General features: G+C 51.6%; 5 protein-coding genes across 5 annotated transcripts; 2 read left to right on the top strand and 3 right to left on the bottom strand.

Annotated features, from left to right (window-relative positions):
• Positions 1 to 920: 920 nt before the first annotated feature.
• Positions 921 to 1,484, top strand: CTAM01_07769 (uncharacterized protein; the record flags this gene model as incomplete). The annotated part of the gene is made up of 1 exon (XM_060523790.1): positions 921 to 1,484. One exon carries the CDS (start codon positions 921 to 923, stop codon positions 1,482 to 1,484), a length of 564 nt encoding a protein of 187 aa, XP_060381537.1.
• A 2,161-nt stretch (positions 1,485 to 3,645) lies between these two features.
• Positions 3,646 to 6,569, top strand: CTAM01_07768 (uncharacterized protein; the record flags this gene model as incomplete). The annotated part of the gene is made up of 3 exons (XM_060523789.1): positions 3,646 to 3,940; positions 3,999 to 5,808; positions 5,870 to 6,569. 3 exons carry the CDS (start codon positions 3,646 to 3,648, stop codon positions 6,567 to 6,569), a joined length of 2,805 nt encoding a protein of 934 aa, XP_060381536.1.
• A 512-nt stretch (positions 6,570 to 7,081) lies between these two features.
• Positions 7,082 to 7,879, bottom strand: CTAM01_07767 (uncharacterized protein; the record flags this gene model as incomplete). Its single annotated transcript, XM_060523788.1, has 1 exon — positions 7,082 to 7,879. The coding sequence occupies one exon, from the start codon at positions 7,877 to 7,879 to the stop codon at positions 7,082 to 7,084; it is 798 nt and encodes a 265-aa protein (XP_060381535.1).
• A 1,543-nt stretch (positions 7,880 to 9,422) lies between these two features.
• On the bottom strand, positions 9,423 to 10,121 carry CTAM01_07766 (uncharacterized protein; the record flags this gene model as incomplete). Its single annotated transcript, XM_060523787.1, has 1 exon — positions 9,423 to 10,121. One exon carries the CDS (start codon positions 10,119 to 10,121, stop codon positions 9,423 to 9,425), a length of 699 nt encoding a protein of 232 aa, XP_060381534.1.
• Positions 10,122 to 15,795: 5,674 nt separating this feature from the next.
• On the bottom strand, positions 15,796 to 17,128 carry CTAM01_07765 (methionine adenosyltransferase; the record flags this gene model as incomplete). The annotated part of the gene is made up of 3 exons (XM_060523786.1): positions 15,796 to 16,257; positions 16,312 to 16,977; positions 17,051 to 17,128. The coding sequence occupies 3 exons, from the start codon at positions 17,126 to 17,128 to the stop codon at positions 15,796 to 15,798; spliced, it is 1,206 nt and encodes a 401-aa protein (XP_060381533.1).
• Positions 17,129 to 18,411: the final 1,283 nt, after the last annotated feature.

Raw genomic sequence — 18,411 nt, 5'->3', positions numbered from 1 at the left:
CGGCGACAGTTCGGACCGAGAGGAGCTGAAGTAAGGCAAGGTGTGATGTAGCAAGCAAGGAAGGGCAGACCTGGAGCAGAGACAAAGTGGTCGGGACCAGTTGTCCGTCTTGTCAGCCAAGGTTAGGTTAATCAAGATCTGGTGCTTAGAGTTAGCCGAGTCAAAAGAAGAGACGATTTAGCCGCCAACTGAACGGGACGGGAAATAATAAGATAAGGTCACGTTTAGGTTCCCGCAGGGTGCACTGCACGTCCTCGGTCCTTCGGCTTACTCCTAGTGGATAACAACGGGCAGGGCGACCTATAACATCTCTGTCTCTCATAATCCCTGAACTGAGGCACAGTCAATATTAAATTTACGGTACCCGTTGATTGCCAGTTCCAGTCTTCTTTCAACATCCTGTTGTATCCGTACGAGTCTATTGGGAACCTCGGACTTTGCTAATCTCTATATTTTCTCCTCCATGTTGCCGAATGGTCATTGCTGGTTCGGCTACTCGTTCTTCTTATCCCCTTCACCACATCTTCCTCCTTGCGAGATATAACTTTCGAACCACCGGCTAGGGAGAAAAGAAACGTTACTAGACTTCTCACTGACAGGCCCTCCACAGCTAATCCCAACTTGGAATCTCACCCGCCGCGCTCGTGTTCGTGGCATCAGACCCGGGCGGCGAGCCCCGGTCGAGCTTCAAGGTCCCCAGATGAAATTTCTCTACCCGCACTTCTGCCTATTCTCGCCAAGATTTCATAGAAGGTAAAAAAGACTCACAAAGCGTGTCCTGAGGATTATCATATGCGTGTATAAGTAGTCATCGACCTCCTGATCTCTATCATGTAATTGACGTCCTCTCGCCTCTCTGCCACTCTTCATCGTGATCGTCTTCCTCCAAAACCTCACTTCCCTCTCATCTACTCCTCAAAATGGTCCACATCCCATCCACAGCCGCAGGCCTCGTCGCCCTCGCCGCCACGACAGTCGCCTCGGCAACCGCACCGAAGCTCAATACCTGGCCTCAGCATAACTACGGCGGCTGGTACAACCACACCGACGGCGACATCACCACCTACGGCGCCCCCGAATTCACCGACGCCGGCCCGCTGTCCATCCACGAGGCCAGGTTCTCCTTCCTCTTCAACCGCGTCGACCCGGCCTACGCCGGCCTCTACGTCCTGTCCTCGGGCGAGGACTTCATCACCGACTACGAGGTCGTCGGCTACGGCTGGGGCAGACCCTCCGTCACCGGCAAGGTGTGCGGCGCCAAGGGCAACTTCACCTTTGTGCAACTGTTCGGCCCCGACGGCCTGCCTAACACAAAGAGCACCACCGACACCATGTTCATCGACGTCAGCGCTGCCAGGAATAATGCGTCGCGGGCCGTCATCAACGAGGTCTGGCCCGTCTGGGTTGGAGACGACATCTTTTACCCGAACAACACCTCTCCTTGCACGGCTCCTGCCGCCAAGACTAAGAGGTGGTCTGCTTGAAAGAGGAACTGTTCGTTGCCGGAACTCGAGGGGGTCATTGGGGGTCCAATTAGAAAAGTGGCTAGGAAATTGTTGAGGAAGACAAGTCAGGCAGGAGATGGTGGCCAGGAAATAAGAGACTAGGACGGATGTAGTCGAGAGACTGTTCACGCCATTAAGTTATGTACATGAGAGTAATGAATATCTGATCAACGCATAATCAGCATGAAGGCTGCTTCACGTGTTCCCCTTTTCCACCAGGCCCTGTGTAATACAAGGGAGTGAGTTTGTAGGCGAGTTTTCATGCTTTTTCTGTCAGTCTCAAACGCTGTTATTATCAACGCCTCTCTAATCTCAATAAGTATTGATAATTTTAAGTCAATGAATGCTCATCACCTGCTGTCAGGCTTCATTAACAGTAAGAGACTATCGTTAATAGGGTTAGGTCCATGTTTAGTTGAAGTGATGGGAAACGCCCTTCCAAAATAAGACCCACGACACGTTCAAAGCAGGGACTGAGTATGAGAGTTAATGAGTTGATATTGCTACGGAAGCTTGGTGGCTCGTAGGCTGAAGCATAGGTAATCAGTAAGCCCGAGACAAGTATCTCCTCGGGCTCCTGCAGACCTGGCCACGCGATCCGTAGTAGTTCCTGTAACAATGAATGGGCATAAATAACATTCAAGTGATATCCGATAATAGACTCTCCGGAATACAAGCGATCATGCGTTTTGATAGCTCGCTAAGAATTTCAAAGAGGGCAAGAATACTTTGAATGACAAACGGAAATTTTGTTAAATGCGCGCAGCTGAGAATAGTGCTTCTGAACTATCGATTGGTTCCAAGAAATCTCGACGACAAGAGCGCCACCTTCATAGCTCCGATCTCAATTTCTCTTGGTACTAGGAGCTCACGTGGCTTTCTAAAATCCACAAACTTCCCAGATGTCTGGGTTGCGTGTAAGTTGTGGAGCAGGCCATCGTCAAAGCCACTGCTCTCAATTCATAGCAAAAATGGCTGAGACCTCAGCCGCACTTTGATCATGACGATCAAGCCCATCAAGCCGAAACGAAAGTGATAGCGAGCACCATCGGCATGACCGTTCTTACCATATCCTACGAATTATAGTGGTGTCATATTGCATCCAGATCCTATCAAGAATGGCAGGGGACCTTTTCATTCCCATGTGAAACCTCAGCTACTTTTAGTGCGACGAAGAATGCGTTTATTCAAACGGCTTGACCTAGCGTGAGCTGAGGTGGATCACGCACTTGGCTCATGGATTTTCAGTCGTTGTTGTCTTAGTCGGTTGGATGCTTGTACACGTTTGGAGTAGGATATCATCCCTAGAACAGATCTCCCGTCGTTGATTACACGAGGTCAAGCATTTCGCCGTTGAGAATTGTTCACACCACAGGAATGAAGATGAGTATATGTCTAGCTCATGCAAGAACGAGTTGGTCTGAGTTTCTAGCGGTGATCAAGTTTGGTAAAAAGAGTTTTGACATCCTGACATTGTTGCATTCATCATCTTTGACAGCCAAAGATTCACATCAGCCGCACGCGTAGATACCCACGGTGCTCGTGTGGCTGATTGCTCGCAAGGGATTGATGGAACACTCATGATCAGCCGGTCGAGGTGGGATGCTATTCGAATGGCAAATTTCCTACGGAATGAGGAAGCCATTTGCGTAGAACGCCTCCGACTCTGGCTTCTGTGTCTGACTTGCCTGGTGGCCCGTCTTGGAACATTCAGGTCGCCAAAACCCTTGAGGCTTGCGATGGAAAGACAACTCGCTTGAATTATAACCCCGGACTAAGAATTTCCTATGTGTACCGTCGGAATTGTCGACGGCTGACTTTGATGAAAGAGGAATTTCTTGTCTTGACCTCAAGAGACACCTTGTGAATTGCGAAAATGTCTCTGACGTTTAGAATGTGGCTAGGGGATATCGTTTGCTTTGTCTTTGTTGAGATCAAAATTGTAGTACTATCCATGGGTGCAATATTTAAGAAAGTCCCAGCCTAAATGGCAATTACCTTCCATGTCTCTCCGCCAAGCTGCCCACCACGCTCCTTTGCACCTCACAGGGGCTCATTGCTTCATCGTCAATCTTTTCTGTTATTCCAGTCACTCATTTAGTTCTTAGATACTCAATCAGACACCACCATGTTACTCAAAATGCGAGCCGCACCGCTGATAGCTATAGCTGGCATCGTAAGCGCATATCCAGCCTCAATTGCACCCGGTAGCAACAGCACCGTTACTAAGACTGTCGCCCCTACGCCTTGCCCGTCTCCCGTGGAACAAGCCAATAGGTTTGGGTTTATGGGAGAACAAACAGCGACGTTTGCTCGCGATGGACCCCACGCAACTCTGTCGCCAAACATCCATTGGTCGTGCGACACAAAGCCGGCGGCCAATGTCATCCCAATTCCCCCCAGCAAGGGCTCCGAGATGTACTACGGTGTTGGTGGTACGTAGAGTAGGCCAGCACATTCTCATGACCACGATGAACTGATGCAATAGAGCAGATCCGGCCAAGGCAGGAGCATATGCCTTTGTCACCTATCATTTCACTGCCCCCTCGGTAAACCTGGACCATTGCGATCATGTAGCAGTCGTCACATATGACTCGTCAGATCTGACGATCTCGTTTGGCAGCCACGACGGGTATCAGAATGCCGTGGATACTTGGAATACTGATGACGGCCTGATCTTGATCGTCTTCGTCAAAGGATGCGGTGATTACGAGAAAGGCGACCGTTGTTTCTTCCGCGTTTCTTCACTCCAGTTTCATGGCGGCAACTCTGTTATAACGGCCTCTGGAACTCCTGGTCACCCTGACGATCTTATCACTTCTGGAGAGACTGAATGGGGCCATTGGACTCCTCGAGGACACCACCCTCAACCTTCGTCAGCCTCTGGATCAACATTCACTTGGGGATCCGCACCGGCCGCCACCTCCGGCAGCACTACAACTGGTGCCAGCCCCACCTCACCTGGAGGAGCAGGCGCACCTGGAACTCCCGGATCACCTTCGTCTTTGCCTGGATCAGCTGGTATGCCCGGAGCTACTGGCAGCCCAATCTCAAACAGCTCTTCGGCAGTGAACACCACCGACTTACAGGCACCTCGCAGTTGCGAGGCTCCTACAGATACTAAGTACGGCCTTCCAACGGCCTGTCTTGGTGCTTACTTCGACGAAGATCTCGACGAGGACCTAGGATACGCCCAGTTGAGCGCTGAGAGTATCAGATTCGTTCAAGAAATTGCCCCTGGGTTCATTCAGGAGTCTATTCCAGAGGAGTTCAAGTACGACATTGACCCAGAAGACACCTTCTGGAAACAACGCCGGAACGTCCGTAAGCGGTGGTTCAAGTCCTTTTTCAACAAAATTGTGCAGCCTCTCAAGGCAGTTTATCAAGCAACGCAACAAGCTCTCTCAATCGGAGGCTCCATAAACAAAGAAATCTCCTGGCACCTCCCCAACCCCAAGTCATCTAACCCTGACGACAAAACACTCAGCGATCCCAAGACTAAGCAGGTACAGTCTCCGTGGGGCGATTCAATCCTTCTTAAGGCGCTAGGTTCTCAGGAGGAGGACCCTGAAAAGAAGGTCAATGGATACATGAACATTTTCTGTGTCGGGTGCGGTGCCTTTGGTAACGCAAAAATTGCCGGTCGGGCCCGTTGGACTCCTATTGGCGGCTTTCTCGAAGGCGAGGTCGACATTAGGACGGATATCAAATTCGTTCTGAAGATAGGGATTGATGCCCAGATCACGTACAAGCAAGAGTTCTACAACGACCTGATTAACGTTGCTTTACCCGGGTTGACTTACGGTGTTGTCAACATCGGGCCACGCATCAGCGTCGGATCACGCGTTGAAGTCGAAGCGGTGGCTAAGGGCAAGCTACTGGCTGGCGCTGAGATGGGTCTACAGGACGCTCATGTGCTCATTGACTTCGTCAACTCAGCTAACAGCAAGAAGAGTGGTTGGGAGCCCTACTTCAAGCCGGTTTTCGAGGCGGAGGGTGAGCTGATGCTCTCTACGTCACTTGGACTACCCATAGGTATCAAGTGTGGCCTTCAGATCGCGTCCTGGGATAAGTCGGTAGGAATTATTGATGAGCCTTCAATCAAAGGTGTTGCTCAAGTTGCGGCTTCGATCGGCCTCTCTGAGACAGGCAGCTTCACTGCCGGATTTACCGATACGAATGGCTGTACCGGCATCAGCACGCAAATTAGCTGGCGCAACAGGCTATACATCGACATCTTGGGTTCAAAGCAGATACCTTTGTTGGATACCAACGATCGTCCCCTGACTCAGGGATGTATCGAGTGAGTAACTCCCTTCACTGCCTTTGCCGTTTGATTAGATCCTTTTGGCTAAGACATCTAGGTTACCCGCCTCCAAGCGTGATATTGAACATCGACAAGCTTCTCAGCCCACGAACTCGCTTGTTGACACCGCAGACAACTACAAGGGAGGCTCCTCCACCATTTCTTATGAGCCCCAGTCCATTCCGAACAGAGCCTACAATGACACCAATGGATACGAGTATTCTCTGCTTGTTGACCCTACCGGTTCTACCATGATCATTTCTTGCAGCAACGGCAACTTGTACGCAGTCGTCACCGACGGACCAGACAATGACCTCTGCTCGGAATTGTGGGCTACTCAAGATGATGCCCTCATTTACGACGGAGCCCAGCGATTGATGCACTACTATGACAACACCATGACGAAGCTCGGAGTTTCTAGATTGCGCGTCGAACCCGAGCTGGAGGGCCCTACTGGTAGTGTTGTTGTTGCGTGGGCTCCGTACTACGACGGACCTGGCTCTGAAGAGTACTACTTCGTTGCCATCGACCCTCTTGACGAGATTTTCTATCCTGTGGTTTGCGACTACGTTGACGGTCAATCGTCAAAGCTCTTCCTGGTTCGTGACCCAGTTGTGGGAATCGAGACACTCAAGAGTCCTGACCTCATTTACACTGTCACTGGTGGCCGAGTCGGCGAATGCTTTGCCTTAGTGCTGATGCAAGGTATCCGCGATACAGCGAGTTATCTCAGCTTGAGCGGTTACCCCGACCTCTAGAGCTGATTTCTTTTTTCTTCTTTGAATTCATTCATTAGGACTCTCATATGTGGACGCGTTTAGGGGGGGCTATACCGAAAGTCTGTAATCGTGTAACGGCTCACAGGAGCAACATTTGGCTAAGCAACATTTACCTAAGAATGAACTAGTTGACATACCGAGCCTATCGTGCCGCTTCTCTGATCCCGAATGAGCTCATTCATACAGGCGTTGATAGTTCTCGTCTCGCCAGTATTTTCGAATAGGGTCTTCGAAACAGTTAAACTTGTTGTGCTAGAGAATCGCAGGGCCATCAACCGCAAGTTGTTGAACTCCCGCCACGGCAAACGCCTCTGAATTCATTCAGTACTTGTAGCAATTCTCCCATTTGGTCACTTGTCGAATTTCCGTCCAAGAGACTTATATACGTTTAAACTCGGTATGAAGAGGTTCGGGAATCATCTCTTGTCGATGACAATAAGACTGCAAAGCATGCTAAGCACGTAAACGAACACACCTTATTCGAATTAACTCTAAGCGTCCCCGCCCTCATTCTCTCTCTGCTCTGCTGCAAGTCTGACCATCTTCGTCTCCTCGAGGCACTCCTCCTTGCGATACTGTTGCGAATTAGACCAGCCGTAGCGCCGGTAAACCTCCTGAAGCGCCGCGATAGGACTCCTCGTCATCGTGCTCTCCGAATCCAAGACCTCGTACTCGCTGCACGGCACCCAGCGCAGCAAGCGGTATTCTGCCTTGAGCACCTTAAAGAAGTCGGCTACAGACCAGGCGGCGCCGTCGGCACGCCACTCGGCGTCGTCTTCGTCGTCGCAGTAGTCGTGGGGGTCGTCCTCAATGCACCGGGGCCCGTTGCGGAGGCGGCCAGGGCACTCTGGCCAGTAGACGACGCCGAGCTCCGTATCGACGATGAAGGTGTGGTGCTCGCTCATCGTCAGTCCGACGACGCTCTCGGGTACATGCTCCGTGATGGCGGGGCCCTCGGTGATGGTGCGAAGCTCGTCGATGTCGCTGCCGCCCTCGCGTACCCAGGTACCGGATATGCGCCAGTCTATCCAACGGCCCCCAGGGGTTACTTCCGGTATCTCGATATCGTCTAGATCTTGGCGGATATACGGTAGGTGCGAGAGCAGGCTCAGGACCTCGTCCGACTTCCCCAGGCCCTGTAGATCAGAGGCCAAGGTTGGCCACCCTCCTGGCGGCGGGTGCACGACAGCCGACTCGGGAAGGTACATATTGGTCAGGAAGGCGTAGAAGTCGGTCACGGCGGCGACTGTGGCCTCCTCCGAATACTCGATTTGGTCAAGCGTCCGCATCTCGTATTCGTGTTATGAAAGGTGCTAGCGGCGCGCCCGGTATCGCCTTGGCTTTGCTGTTCTCTGGGGAGGGAGTTGTATAAAATTATCCTTGATGACCAGAGTTGAGCTAACCGTGTTTTATCTTCAAAAGAATTATGAGAATCGAAGGTGAGAAGACGGCAAACAGGCTAGAAGGGGGCAAGGAACTGTGCCGCTCGTCTTAGATAAGCGATTTTGTTGCTACATCAACTGTCAGGGGCGATCTTGATGTTGGGTTGGTCCCCGTTCTTCCTTTCTCTTCCCCGATCCGATCAACGTGATCTTTTGAAATCAGGTTCATGCAAATTGCAATGACGTGCCATTGGTAGTTGGCAGTCGCTGGTAATGGAGTGAAGGCTTTCCATACTGCTTACTACTGCAACCCCATCTCACGAGGCCTTCCAGCCACAGAAACAATGAGAATGGTCTGCACCGGAGGTCATATATTGACTGATATATATATTCGTATATTCATATATGAGTGACGCCGCCCTCACTAGGGTATCAAAGCAGTGGCACCGGGAGCATTACCTTGAGTCGAGTACTGCAGATTTTCAAGTGTTGGTCATCAGGAATGGCCAGCATCAAAACCATACGGCGGCTTATTAGATAGCCCTACTCATAGCTTGAAAAGCCGGCCGAACGGACTGGCGATGTATGTTTCTCACTTTTGTGCGGTGACGGTTGATGTTCCGTTCCCGGCTCCGCATCGGCACATACAACCCACCACACGTTGCTTGTGTCATCCTGTCCACGGCGAACACATCCTAAAGGAGGCAATGCGTTCATGTATAACAATGCAGGAAGAATGACGGGGGAGACAAGGGATGCGGCTTGGCTTTCCCCGGCGCGCGCTAGGACCTGGTACCAGACAGTCGGAACAACCATGCCTTATATCCGTACCTAGGTAACAAACAGGTGGTGTGGATACAGCCAGCATCTTCAAGCTGCGTATAGGCTGAGAGCCCGAGGGGATCGAGATTGGGGATCAAATTTCTTATACCTTGGACGTTCATCACATGCTAGCTTGCTCAAACCTCGATATTCGGGACTCCGATCTCAGGGTTCAATGGGGAAGTTATATACATTGTCAAACTTACCACAAGTACGAATAGAGCAGTAATGTGCTAAGGAAGACATCATATGTGGTTTCAAAATTCGTGAGCATGAAGCGAATTTACTATAAATGTCGAATACAATGAGCTGATCGTTAACGACATTTCGGTATCCTTTCGATATTATCCAGGTTGATATGTACAGCCCCGCCCAATTCCACCACACCTCGGCACTATCATGCCTACCCAATGCCGGTGACACGCGTGTTGTCCGAGATTCTTGTAGCTCTGCGCCACCCGCATAGTGTCATTGACAGGTGAGCACCATTGAGGTCCTCCCGGAGACTCAAGAGCTCAGCGTGACGTGGCTCTCTGCCCCATTTATCCTATCAATGCCACCAAAGATGGACCGCCGAGTTCGATGAAGTACTGCTCGCAAGAAAAGCAAGAAACAGACCAACAAAGACTCACTCCTCACTTCGAGCACGCTTATACACTGGATGCTCAGGCGCATCTAGCTCTGAGGCCGATCTCCTCCGATTCGGCGATGAAGGAGATGCCGCGGAATCGGTAGACTGTCTCGGGTGTTGTCGGTGAGGTGGCTTCTTTTGAGTATGTGTCCCATGACGAAGGAACTCTGTGATGACTGCTTCCGTGCCGATGACATTTGACGACCCCCTCACAGTGATACCTGCATCGACTTCCAGCTTCAATGGTCTTGGCCGCCCATTTTCGTCTATCAAGGGACACCCCACTGTCCAATCTCTGTCATGAATGGCATCGACGATCGCTTTTGCAATGAAATTTGCCTGTGACGCAGGCGAATAGGGCAGGGCGATGAGACTGCTATCGCTGGCCACGTCGATTCGTGTTGAGATACGCAGGGAAATGGGTGACGATTCTTCCTCTTCATCTTCCTCTTCGGCATCTAAGATCGAGTCTTGCGGAAGATGAGAGGTCCGTTGACTGTATTGGCTGTCGTGAGTAATATCTCGTCTCACAAAGTGGGATGCGATGCTGCCAAAGCCCGTCGGTTGTGCCTGTGGAGAGTATGCTGGAGGCTGAGGTTGTCTCCAGGGATGATTATCCTTGGGTATCGTCAGAGCATGAAGGCCTGATAGTAGAGCAAGGTGTTGGGTCTGGACGCTTTCGGTGGCTGAAGCCATCTTCGGTTATGGCAATGTGTAGAGAAGAAGTGGTGATGAGTTAAGGCACGCAGCTGTCTCTTCAACGTCCAAGGTTTTTGTAGGCTGATAGAGACGCCTTTGGATCTTTTATCTTTCGACTTTCTCTCGTAATCAAGACGTGGAGTGGAACAAGATGCAGAGCGCATGTGAGATGAGAAGAAGAAGTAAGTGTAGTAGCAGTAGTAGTCCATATATAACTACTTCCTTAGGCATATGACAACACATTCAAGGTAAGACCAGGTTTCTTTAGCGGAAATGTGACAGAATGACGCCAGACGTGGGAAGTAACATTGAAACTCAGCATTCCCTGTTCAGTTGGTAGAACGGAACGTTCAAAATGGGCAGTGCCTCCCCATTCTAGTGGGTAGGCCGAAGAAAACACCAGGCAAGCACAATGGGCTCTGTTCCATCACTCGCCAACAATCCATCATCTCTCACTTATTGCTGTCGAGCTCCACCTGTGACATTCTTTCACAGACACACGGTGTAAGCGCAGAAGCTAGATTACAACCACCACTAGCTACGGTAAGCTTGTTTGAGCTCCCAGAGTAGGATGAGTTGGGCCGACTTCCCGCAAATCTCCGTTTGAACCAGGCTTCCTCTCTGCTTCTCTTGCTCGGACCACACCATTGTGGTAACCGGCAGCGAAACGAGACCCAAGCATTCGGAGCCAGAACAAGGGTGTGGCGGATCCCGACGATGCTTGTTGCGCCCAAATCACGCCGATCGAAGGAACAAATTAACCCAGATAACAGCCTCGAAAGAGCAATTGCCCACATGGCGAGGGACATGCCCCCATGTCTGAACAGGGCAAGGCGGAAGATGTCCGGTCCTCTCTACGACATTTGCCAATGGGAGCAACGCGCCCCTGTCTCCTGCGTACCTAAAAGCCGGCCAACACTAAAGGAAAGTTTGACGCTTCACACGGCTGAATGGCATTACCAGGTTATTGTTCTCCCCGGAAAGCTGCATTGCTGGATGGGCGTAGAGTAGGGGGGTGCGGAAGCCGGAGGGGGAGGACCACTCGGAGCATCGACCCACTTTGCCGAACGCCTCTTTCCATTGTGGTGGCACGGTGGAGCCCCCCGATTGACATTGTTCTCGGATGTGTGTGGGGCAACGTTGCTATTGTCCAACGCCTTCGACCCCTTTGCTTCTCAACCACACCCGCCGGCCGAGGGATCGCACCGCCCGTCGTACCCCAACGGCAACCCGTACCGAATGAGTTGGATCGAGTCTCGGATATCCCAGCCACGAACCACTCCTTCGGTCCTTCCCACCCCTCCCTCTGATGCATTTTACCCTTCCCGAATTTTCTTAAGCAAGATGAAGAGATCCCCTTTCACTCACCCCGATAAATCACACAGCCCCTGCCAGGCCACTAACTCCGGCGCCGGCCATTGTTGGCGTCATTGGAACTGGTATGGTTCTGAGCTGTTGGAACGCCTTGTGGCTTATTCCGGCGTACATCGATATTTCCAGAAGGCAAAGTTGGTCGGCTGCGGCTGATACCGGACAAGAGCTTCAGAGGCTTGCACCATTCCTCTCGGCATGCTGTCTTTCATGGTGCCGGGATCTTCCAAGGATGAAATTCCTCTGGGTGAATCTTGGCTGACGAGGATACTGACATTGCCAATCACCTGCTACCTCGACGGGTAGGCAGGCCATTCGGCACAATATCCCCCCATCTTCCGGGAGGCTGGCAGCAAGCCGCAAAGCAATGCCATGGCAGAAATAGTGAGCTTTGGCGAGTCTGGATGCTCTTTCAAGGGTAGCGCGGAATTAGACCGGCCTCACAGGTCCCTGTTGTCTTTCGTTCGCTCGCTTCAATAAGCAGGGTTGGGTGTGGCATAGCATATCGTACCCTGGGGCCTAGGCTGCCATCCATTCCAACATCCAACGCTTCTACACCCGGCCGTAAGGAAGATCAAATCCCTCAACGGTGTTTGAAAAATGTTTGCCATATCGCCAGAGAATGATCTTCGTTATTCCATCATGAACACGTTGGCCTGTGATGACACAACGTAGCATGCCGACTGCATCTGCATGTCAACGGGAAGGGTTATGTGTTCGTTGGGCTTCTCGCAAATTAACATGCTATGGACTGCTCTGGCATTAAGTTCATTAGTGATATTAAATGCATATTCTGGGATGATTTCAAAGGACTGACGCATCAATCATGAACCCACTGATACCGGGTCATCAACTTTCCACCAGCCACCGGGCTCTTCAGGTAACGTACCACGTTTGATGTTCCCAAATCCGATCGCCGATTCTAACCCCATTATCCCATCTTGGCCGGCTTCCCGTAGACCGGTGTACGCCTCGTCATTTGGCTCGGTGTGATTAAGTTACCACTCCACAGCCCTAGCCCCACGACGAGATGGCCATCAGATGCCGACCCATGAAACGCCAACATGCCTGCACGTAACGTGGCGATCACGAAGTAATTCCAACTGGACGCTTCTGATGCCGCTCGACTTACTCGGCATAGTGCCGACCAACCCACCGAAAAGCCATGGCAAGTTGCCAAACATGATCCAGCTTGGTTTGCTTGGCGGAGCTAGCCTACTCCTGTAATCGCGGACAAGCGCACATGTTCATGAGTAAAGTGCCGCTTTTATGCTGTTGCTTTTCTTTCTCCCGCTGAACCGCCTGCCCACAGATATTTCAGTCACTACTCCAGTGGATTGGCATCAATTAGCCCACGAAGAGACATGAACAACAAGAGCAATCTCAATGTGCCGGCGCGGATCCGCTTGCGGCTTTCAGCATACCCACTATGAAAGCCGAAAGTGTCTTGAGGTCGCTTTCTACAAACAGACCATCTCTCCAATGCGATTCGGCCGTAGACACCCGTCTGGCTCAAAGCGTACAACGCATACACAAATCATCGTTGAGACGGACCTGGTTCCCCTCATCTCTGGTTGGGTACCGTTGGGATGGTTGACCTAATCTTGCCAGGTCAAGCCCAAAACCTACGTTCCCCCTATCCCACCACCAGCTCTTTCTCTTCTCCTTCTCTCCCTCTCTCACCCTCGTTTCCCCATTTGCTCGAACCACTCCCCACGCTTCCCTCTAGATGGAGATCTCATCGCAATGCACGCTACTACGTGTCTGTGTCACGAACCTCACAGGAGCAAGCTCACCTGCTCAATTGTAGGAGGAAACGACAAGGAGACAAGATCGAGTGTTTTGGGTTTTGGGGTTACACACGGAGTACCATCCCACTGCAACTTTAGTCGATACGACTGTCCCGATCGGGAAGCGTAAAGAGGGAAAGATTCCGCCCAGCCTGGTCGGGGTCTGCTTCAGCCCTATTGTCGTGACTTTTGTGTAACATGTTCGTGTGAGGTAATTCCAGGTTTACGGGCATTTCGAGCGTCAGCTGATGGCAGCAGCTACCATTCAGTCGACGGTGAGAATGTCAATATCCAAAATTAAAGCAATTTGTTGCTTACGCTGATCACTTGACCGCATTAGCAATACCAAAGTTGTCTCTTTGCGCTTTGTGGAGCTGAAAACCACCCGTATTCTCTCAGTCTCACCGCACCTTGCGCAACGCAAACACCCTCCCGGAGAATCGTCAACTTCGGGAAGAGACACCGGGCCGCAACCTTGATACTGAACAATGCTCCCGAACTTCACGGACCGCAACGGGGCCCGAGGACGTATCCCACGATCGGAAGACTTTCCACATTTCCCGTGGTTCCCGTGTTTGCGGCCCGGAGTTTTGTGTGACGGTCTCCGGAGGTGAAGGTCTATTCAAGTCTTTATTTAGATCCTGGGGGCGTTGGCTGATACGATACGTTTGCTCGGAGGAAAGGGAGACAGATGATATTATAATAAGGTTTTCTCGTACACGCATCAAGATACTGGGGAAAGTGACACAAAAAGGATTTCGAGTCTTTGTACTTGGGCACAGGATATCACGCCTACGCGCAAACGGGCGGCTGGTTCTTGACGAGGGCCACACACGTTTGAAACTGGAATATTGGCTAATATTTATTTGTCTCATTGAAAAGGATAAGTACTCTTCCCAAGGAACGAGGAAGTACCCAAGAAACGACAACTCATACAATAAGCCATTGACAGTTTCAAAACATAGTCATCTATACTTGGAAATGGATCGCTTGGTCATTGGGACAAAGTGGCTCCGTTATCAAAATTCAGAGGACATAGCTAGATACAAAACACGGCAAACTACCCAGCAATCACTCACTGGACAATACTCAGTATGTGCAAGACACATACGAGATCAGCACGACATAAAAATATCAAGTTTCAATCATCCTCATACGAATATCACCCCAAGACCACAAAAATTGAAAGGGACGAGACTCGAACTCGCGCGGGTTGCCCCACCAGGAAACAGATGTTAAGCTGACCTTAACCTGGCGCCATAACCAACTCGGCCACCCTTCCGTGTACATCTCGCCAGCTCCGGTGGATAGCTCCACTGGGACCGGCGGACATTGTGTGACGGCAGTGGCGAGAAAAAGTTATATCAAGGATTCAATTTTCGCAAATCTCGCGACGGCGACGATAACGAACTTGGAGGACTCTCATAGCGATTGACACTGCGAAGCTTTTGCCTGTTCTTTTTGTGACACGTCAAATTTGGCGGTCCTCCCACCGGCGGAAACTTTGTTAAAAAGGTATACTCCGAATTAGACTTTCTGTCCTGCATGCTGAAAGTCCGACTTTGAGTCTCTGGGCCACAAGTCATTTTCCCCTCCTTATCCGAGCATGTAGACAGTCAGTTGCGGGCGGGCAGTGTAGCGTTCAGTCTATCAACCGACGTATGGCGTGCGATCCGCTTCATGCCGTTGAGAAACATGTCTGGGATTTGCCCGGCCGTGTTGAGCCTAGGTTTCCTTCTAGAACTGCAAGGGGACGTCCCGAGACACTTCGTGGAATTGAGGCGGTGAAGCTTGATAGAGGTGCTGCTGGGTGCTAGGTAGTCGTGTCTGGCTCGCGTCATTGGTTCACAGTTGCATGTCTCAGAAAGTCAAGTTCGTGAGATCCTCATCTCTATTGTCAGTAGCCAAATGGTCTACCTATCTACAAATCATGAGCTATCTCCAAGCCCACATCATCCCCATGCCCAAAGATGGAACCTCTGAGGCCTGTCTCCCCCGGCTATTCGCCTCTGCCACCCTCAACCGCGCAAGAGATGGTCGGCTAGAAAACCAGGAAAGAAAAGATGTTGAAGTTCTTTTGTTTCCCCGTTAACGCCGTTGTAGATGCTTTGTTCCCCTTTCGAACAATCCGAAGGGTATCTTTCTCATAATGCATTGCTCTTTTTGTGACTTTGGAAAAAAGAAAACGAAAAAAATCGCTTCAGGATTTGTTCCTGTGTAACCCGCTTTGTGTCTTTGTTGAAAGACGCCACCGCTCCCTTGTTCCGATTGTTTTTAACACCGTTTGACATAAAATGAAAAAACGATCCTACCAAAAAGACCACGCCCTCGTGTCTTGATGTTGTTGTTGCTGCCTTTACCCGAAAAGGCTGGAAACCGGGATTCGTTGAGAACCGTACGCCATGTTTGAGTGCCTGTCCGCATGAATATCAAAATTGTTATAAACGTCTAGGTCGTTGCAATGCAGGAAGCTTGTTGAAGAAATCCTGCTCGGTCCAGTACTAATTGACTTAGAACTTGAGAGTCTTAGGCTGCTCCCAGGTGAAGGTCTGGTTGGTACCGAAGTGACCGTTCTTGGCGGTCTGGAGGTAGATGGGGCGGTCCAGGCTGAGCTCGCGGACAATGACACCGGGGCGGAGGTCAAAGTTGTCGCGGATGATCTTGACGAGCTCATCGGAGGTCTTGTCGGAGGTGCCGTAGGTATCGACGTAGATGGAAAGGGGCTCAGCGACACCAATGGCGTAGGAAAGCTGGACAAGGGCACGACGGGCAAGGCCAGCGTTGACAAGGGACTTGGCGATCCAGCGACCGACGTAGGCAGCGGAACGATCGACCTTGGAGAAATCCTTGCCGGAGAAGGCACCACCACCGTGGGCACCCCAGCCACCGTAGGTGTCGACAATGATCTTGCGACCGGTCAGACCGGCGTCACCCTGGGGACCACCGATGATGAAGAGGCCGGAAGGTTGGATCTGATGGATGTTAGTCGGATAGCCATAAAGTAGCGCAATGGGGTTAGAACTTACGTGGTAGACGGTCTTGTCGTCAAGGTACTTCTCAGGGATGACCTTCTTGATGATCTTCTCCTTGATCTCCTTGCGGAGCTGCTCGGTGGTGATGTCCTCAGCGTGCTGGGCAGAGACGACAATGGTGTCGACGCGCAGGGGAACAACGGCACCGTTGTCATGCTTGTACTCGATGGTGACCTGGGTCTTGGTGTCGGGGCGGAGCCAGGGGAGGGTGCCGTCACGGCGGGCAGCAGACATGGCAGCGTTGAGCTTGTGGGCGAAGAGGAGGGTGAGGGGGAAGAGCTCAGGGGTCTCGTCGGTGGCGTATCCGAACATGATACCCTGGTCACCGGCACCGAGCTGCTCGAGGGCCTTCTCGTAGTGGAGACCCTGGGCGATATCGGGTGACTGCTGCTCGATGGCGACGAGCAGGTTAAGGGTCTTGTAGTCGAAGCCCTTGGCGGAGTCATCGTAGCCGATGTCCTTGACGGCGTCACGGACAACCTTCTGGTAGTCGAGCTTGGCCTTGGTGGTGATCTCACCGAAGACCATGATCATACCGGTCTTGGTGGCGGTCTCGCAAGCGACCTTGGAGAGGGGGTCCTCTCTCAGGCAGGCGTCGAGGATGGCATCGGAGACCTGATCGGCGATCTTGTCGGGGTGACCCTCACCGACAGACTCGGACTATCTCGGGAGTTAGCATGGGTGTTCGGCCTGAGGGGCTGTCGGCAATTAGCGACCAAAAGGGTTTGCTCACGGTGAAGAGGAAGTTGCCCTCGTTGAAGTGCTTGCGGCTGGCAATGCCGTTGCCGTTGACACCGTTGGTAGCAGACATCTTGGATAGATGTGTGGGAAGTGTGTATGTGAAAAGATGTGAAGAAGAGAAGAAAAAAGTTTTGAGAAGCTCGGTGCGGTGAAAAAATACCGACGCGGGGTTCCGAGGGGCTATGAAGACAGCAACGGGTAAAAGCTACTTCTGGATTCAATGGGTCAGCGGTTTGTCCTCTTTTCTCTGGGTCTGCGTGGAGGGGGAGGGAACATCAACGCAAAGTCAATTGCATACCTTTTGAGATGGAGAAGGGACACGGAGGAAGTTGAGGCTTGAGGATGTAGAAGGAGGAAAGAGTGCGAGAGAAGGAAGAGGAAGATGTGGCCGTTCGGGTTTTAAAAGAAACACAAGACGAGCGCGCGACCTGGGGATGGGGACTCTGGGACCCGACTTGGGACTTGGGATGGTGGCCGGTTGGGAAGAAATTCTCGCTCCTCACTTGCTCCTCTTGCTCCTGCTTGCTACTCCTCTGTACTGGATGTACCTTTTGCTCCGTACCGTACCTTGCCATAAGCTCAAGCGGATTTGAGGCACTATTCGTGGGAGACATTGGCCGAGGGCCGGACGGCAGGGAAGGTACCCACACCAGCATAGTAAATTACTGTGGTGGGAAGGTATATTCACCGGTCGACCCCTCCATCCCTATGTACCAGCCCTGTCGAGGGGGAGGGTCCAAAATTCTCCAGATTGCGCCATCCTCACGACTTCTCTCCCTTGACCGCCTTCACCTTTCGCAGCATATCTGTGACCTGTGTCAGTCAGGCGCGCTCCCATTAGCAGAAAAGGCACCGTACGTGCCGTACCAAAACACTCTTCAGGCCACATTACAGCACTTCCGTGTACCGCTACGGCCACCTCTTGGTCGGTGAGTTGCGGTTCAACAAGATAGCGGGCATCCCACGGTACCGTGGATTCTGGAAGGGAGTAAAAGCTCGGATTTACACAGTCGCCAGGATGCGCACCTCAACGAGAGCAGCGGTGATCGTTCCCCGAGGGAGCTCGGGCTTCCTTCTGTTTCGTCCTTCCCATTTTTTCCCTAGTCCTTTTCTTTCCTCTTGGCCAAGGCCAGCATAAGCCCGATGGTGTTAAGAACCTTATCCTCGCCTCACAAGCTACACAGTAAGGTGATAAGGTAGCTTCTATTGTGTGTAGGTAAGCAAAGTACGGGACATAAAAAGCAGGATGGCATCGCGCAATTGTTGTAGTCAAGCACGGGAGCTGAAACTCCCAACGGGAACTTTGCTGACCTGAGATTGTCTCCTTTGAGACTCTTCTAGTTCTGTCTCTCC

Source organism: Colletotrichum tamarilloi (assembly GCF_030869305.1).
Source record: "Colletotrichum tamarilloi strain Tom-12 chromosome Unknown Scaffold_25.1, whole genome shotgun sequence".
NCBI lineage: Eukaryota > Fungi > Ascomycota > Sordariomycetes > Glomerellales > Glomerellaceae > Colletotrichum > Colletotrichum tamarilloi.
The sequence above is the reverse complement of the archived record's forward strand: the minus strand, read 5'-3'. Positions and strand labels throughout refer to the sequence as shown.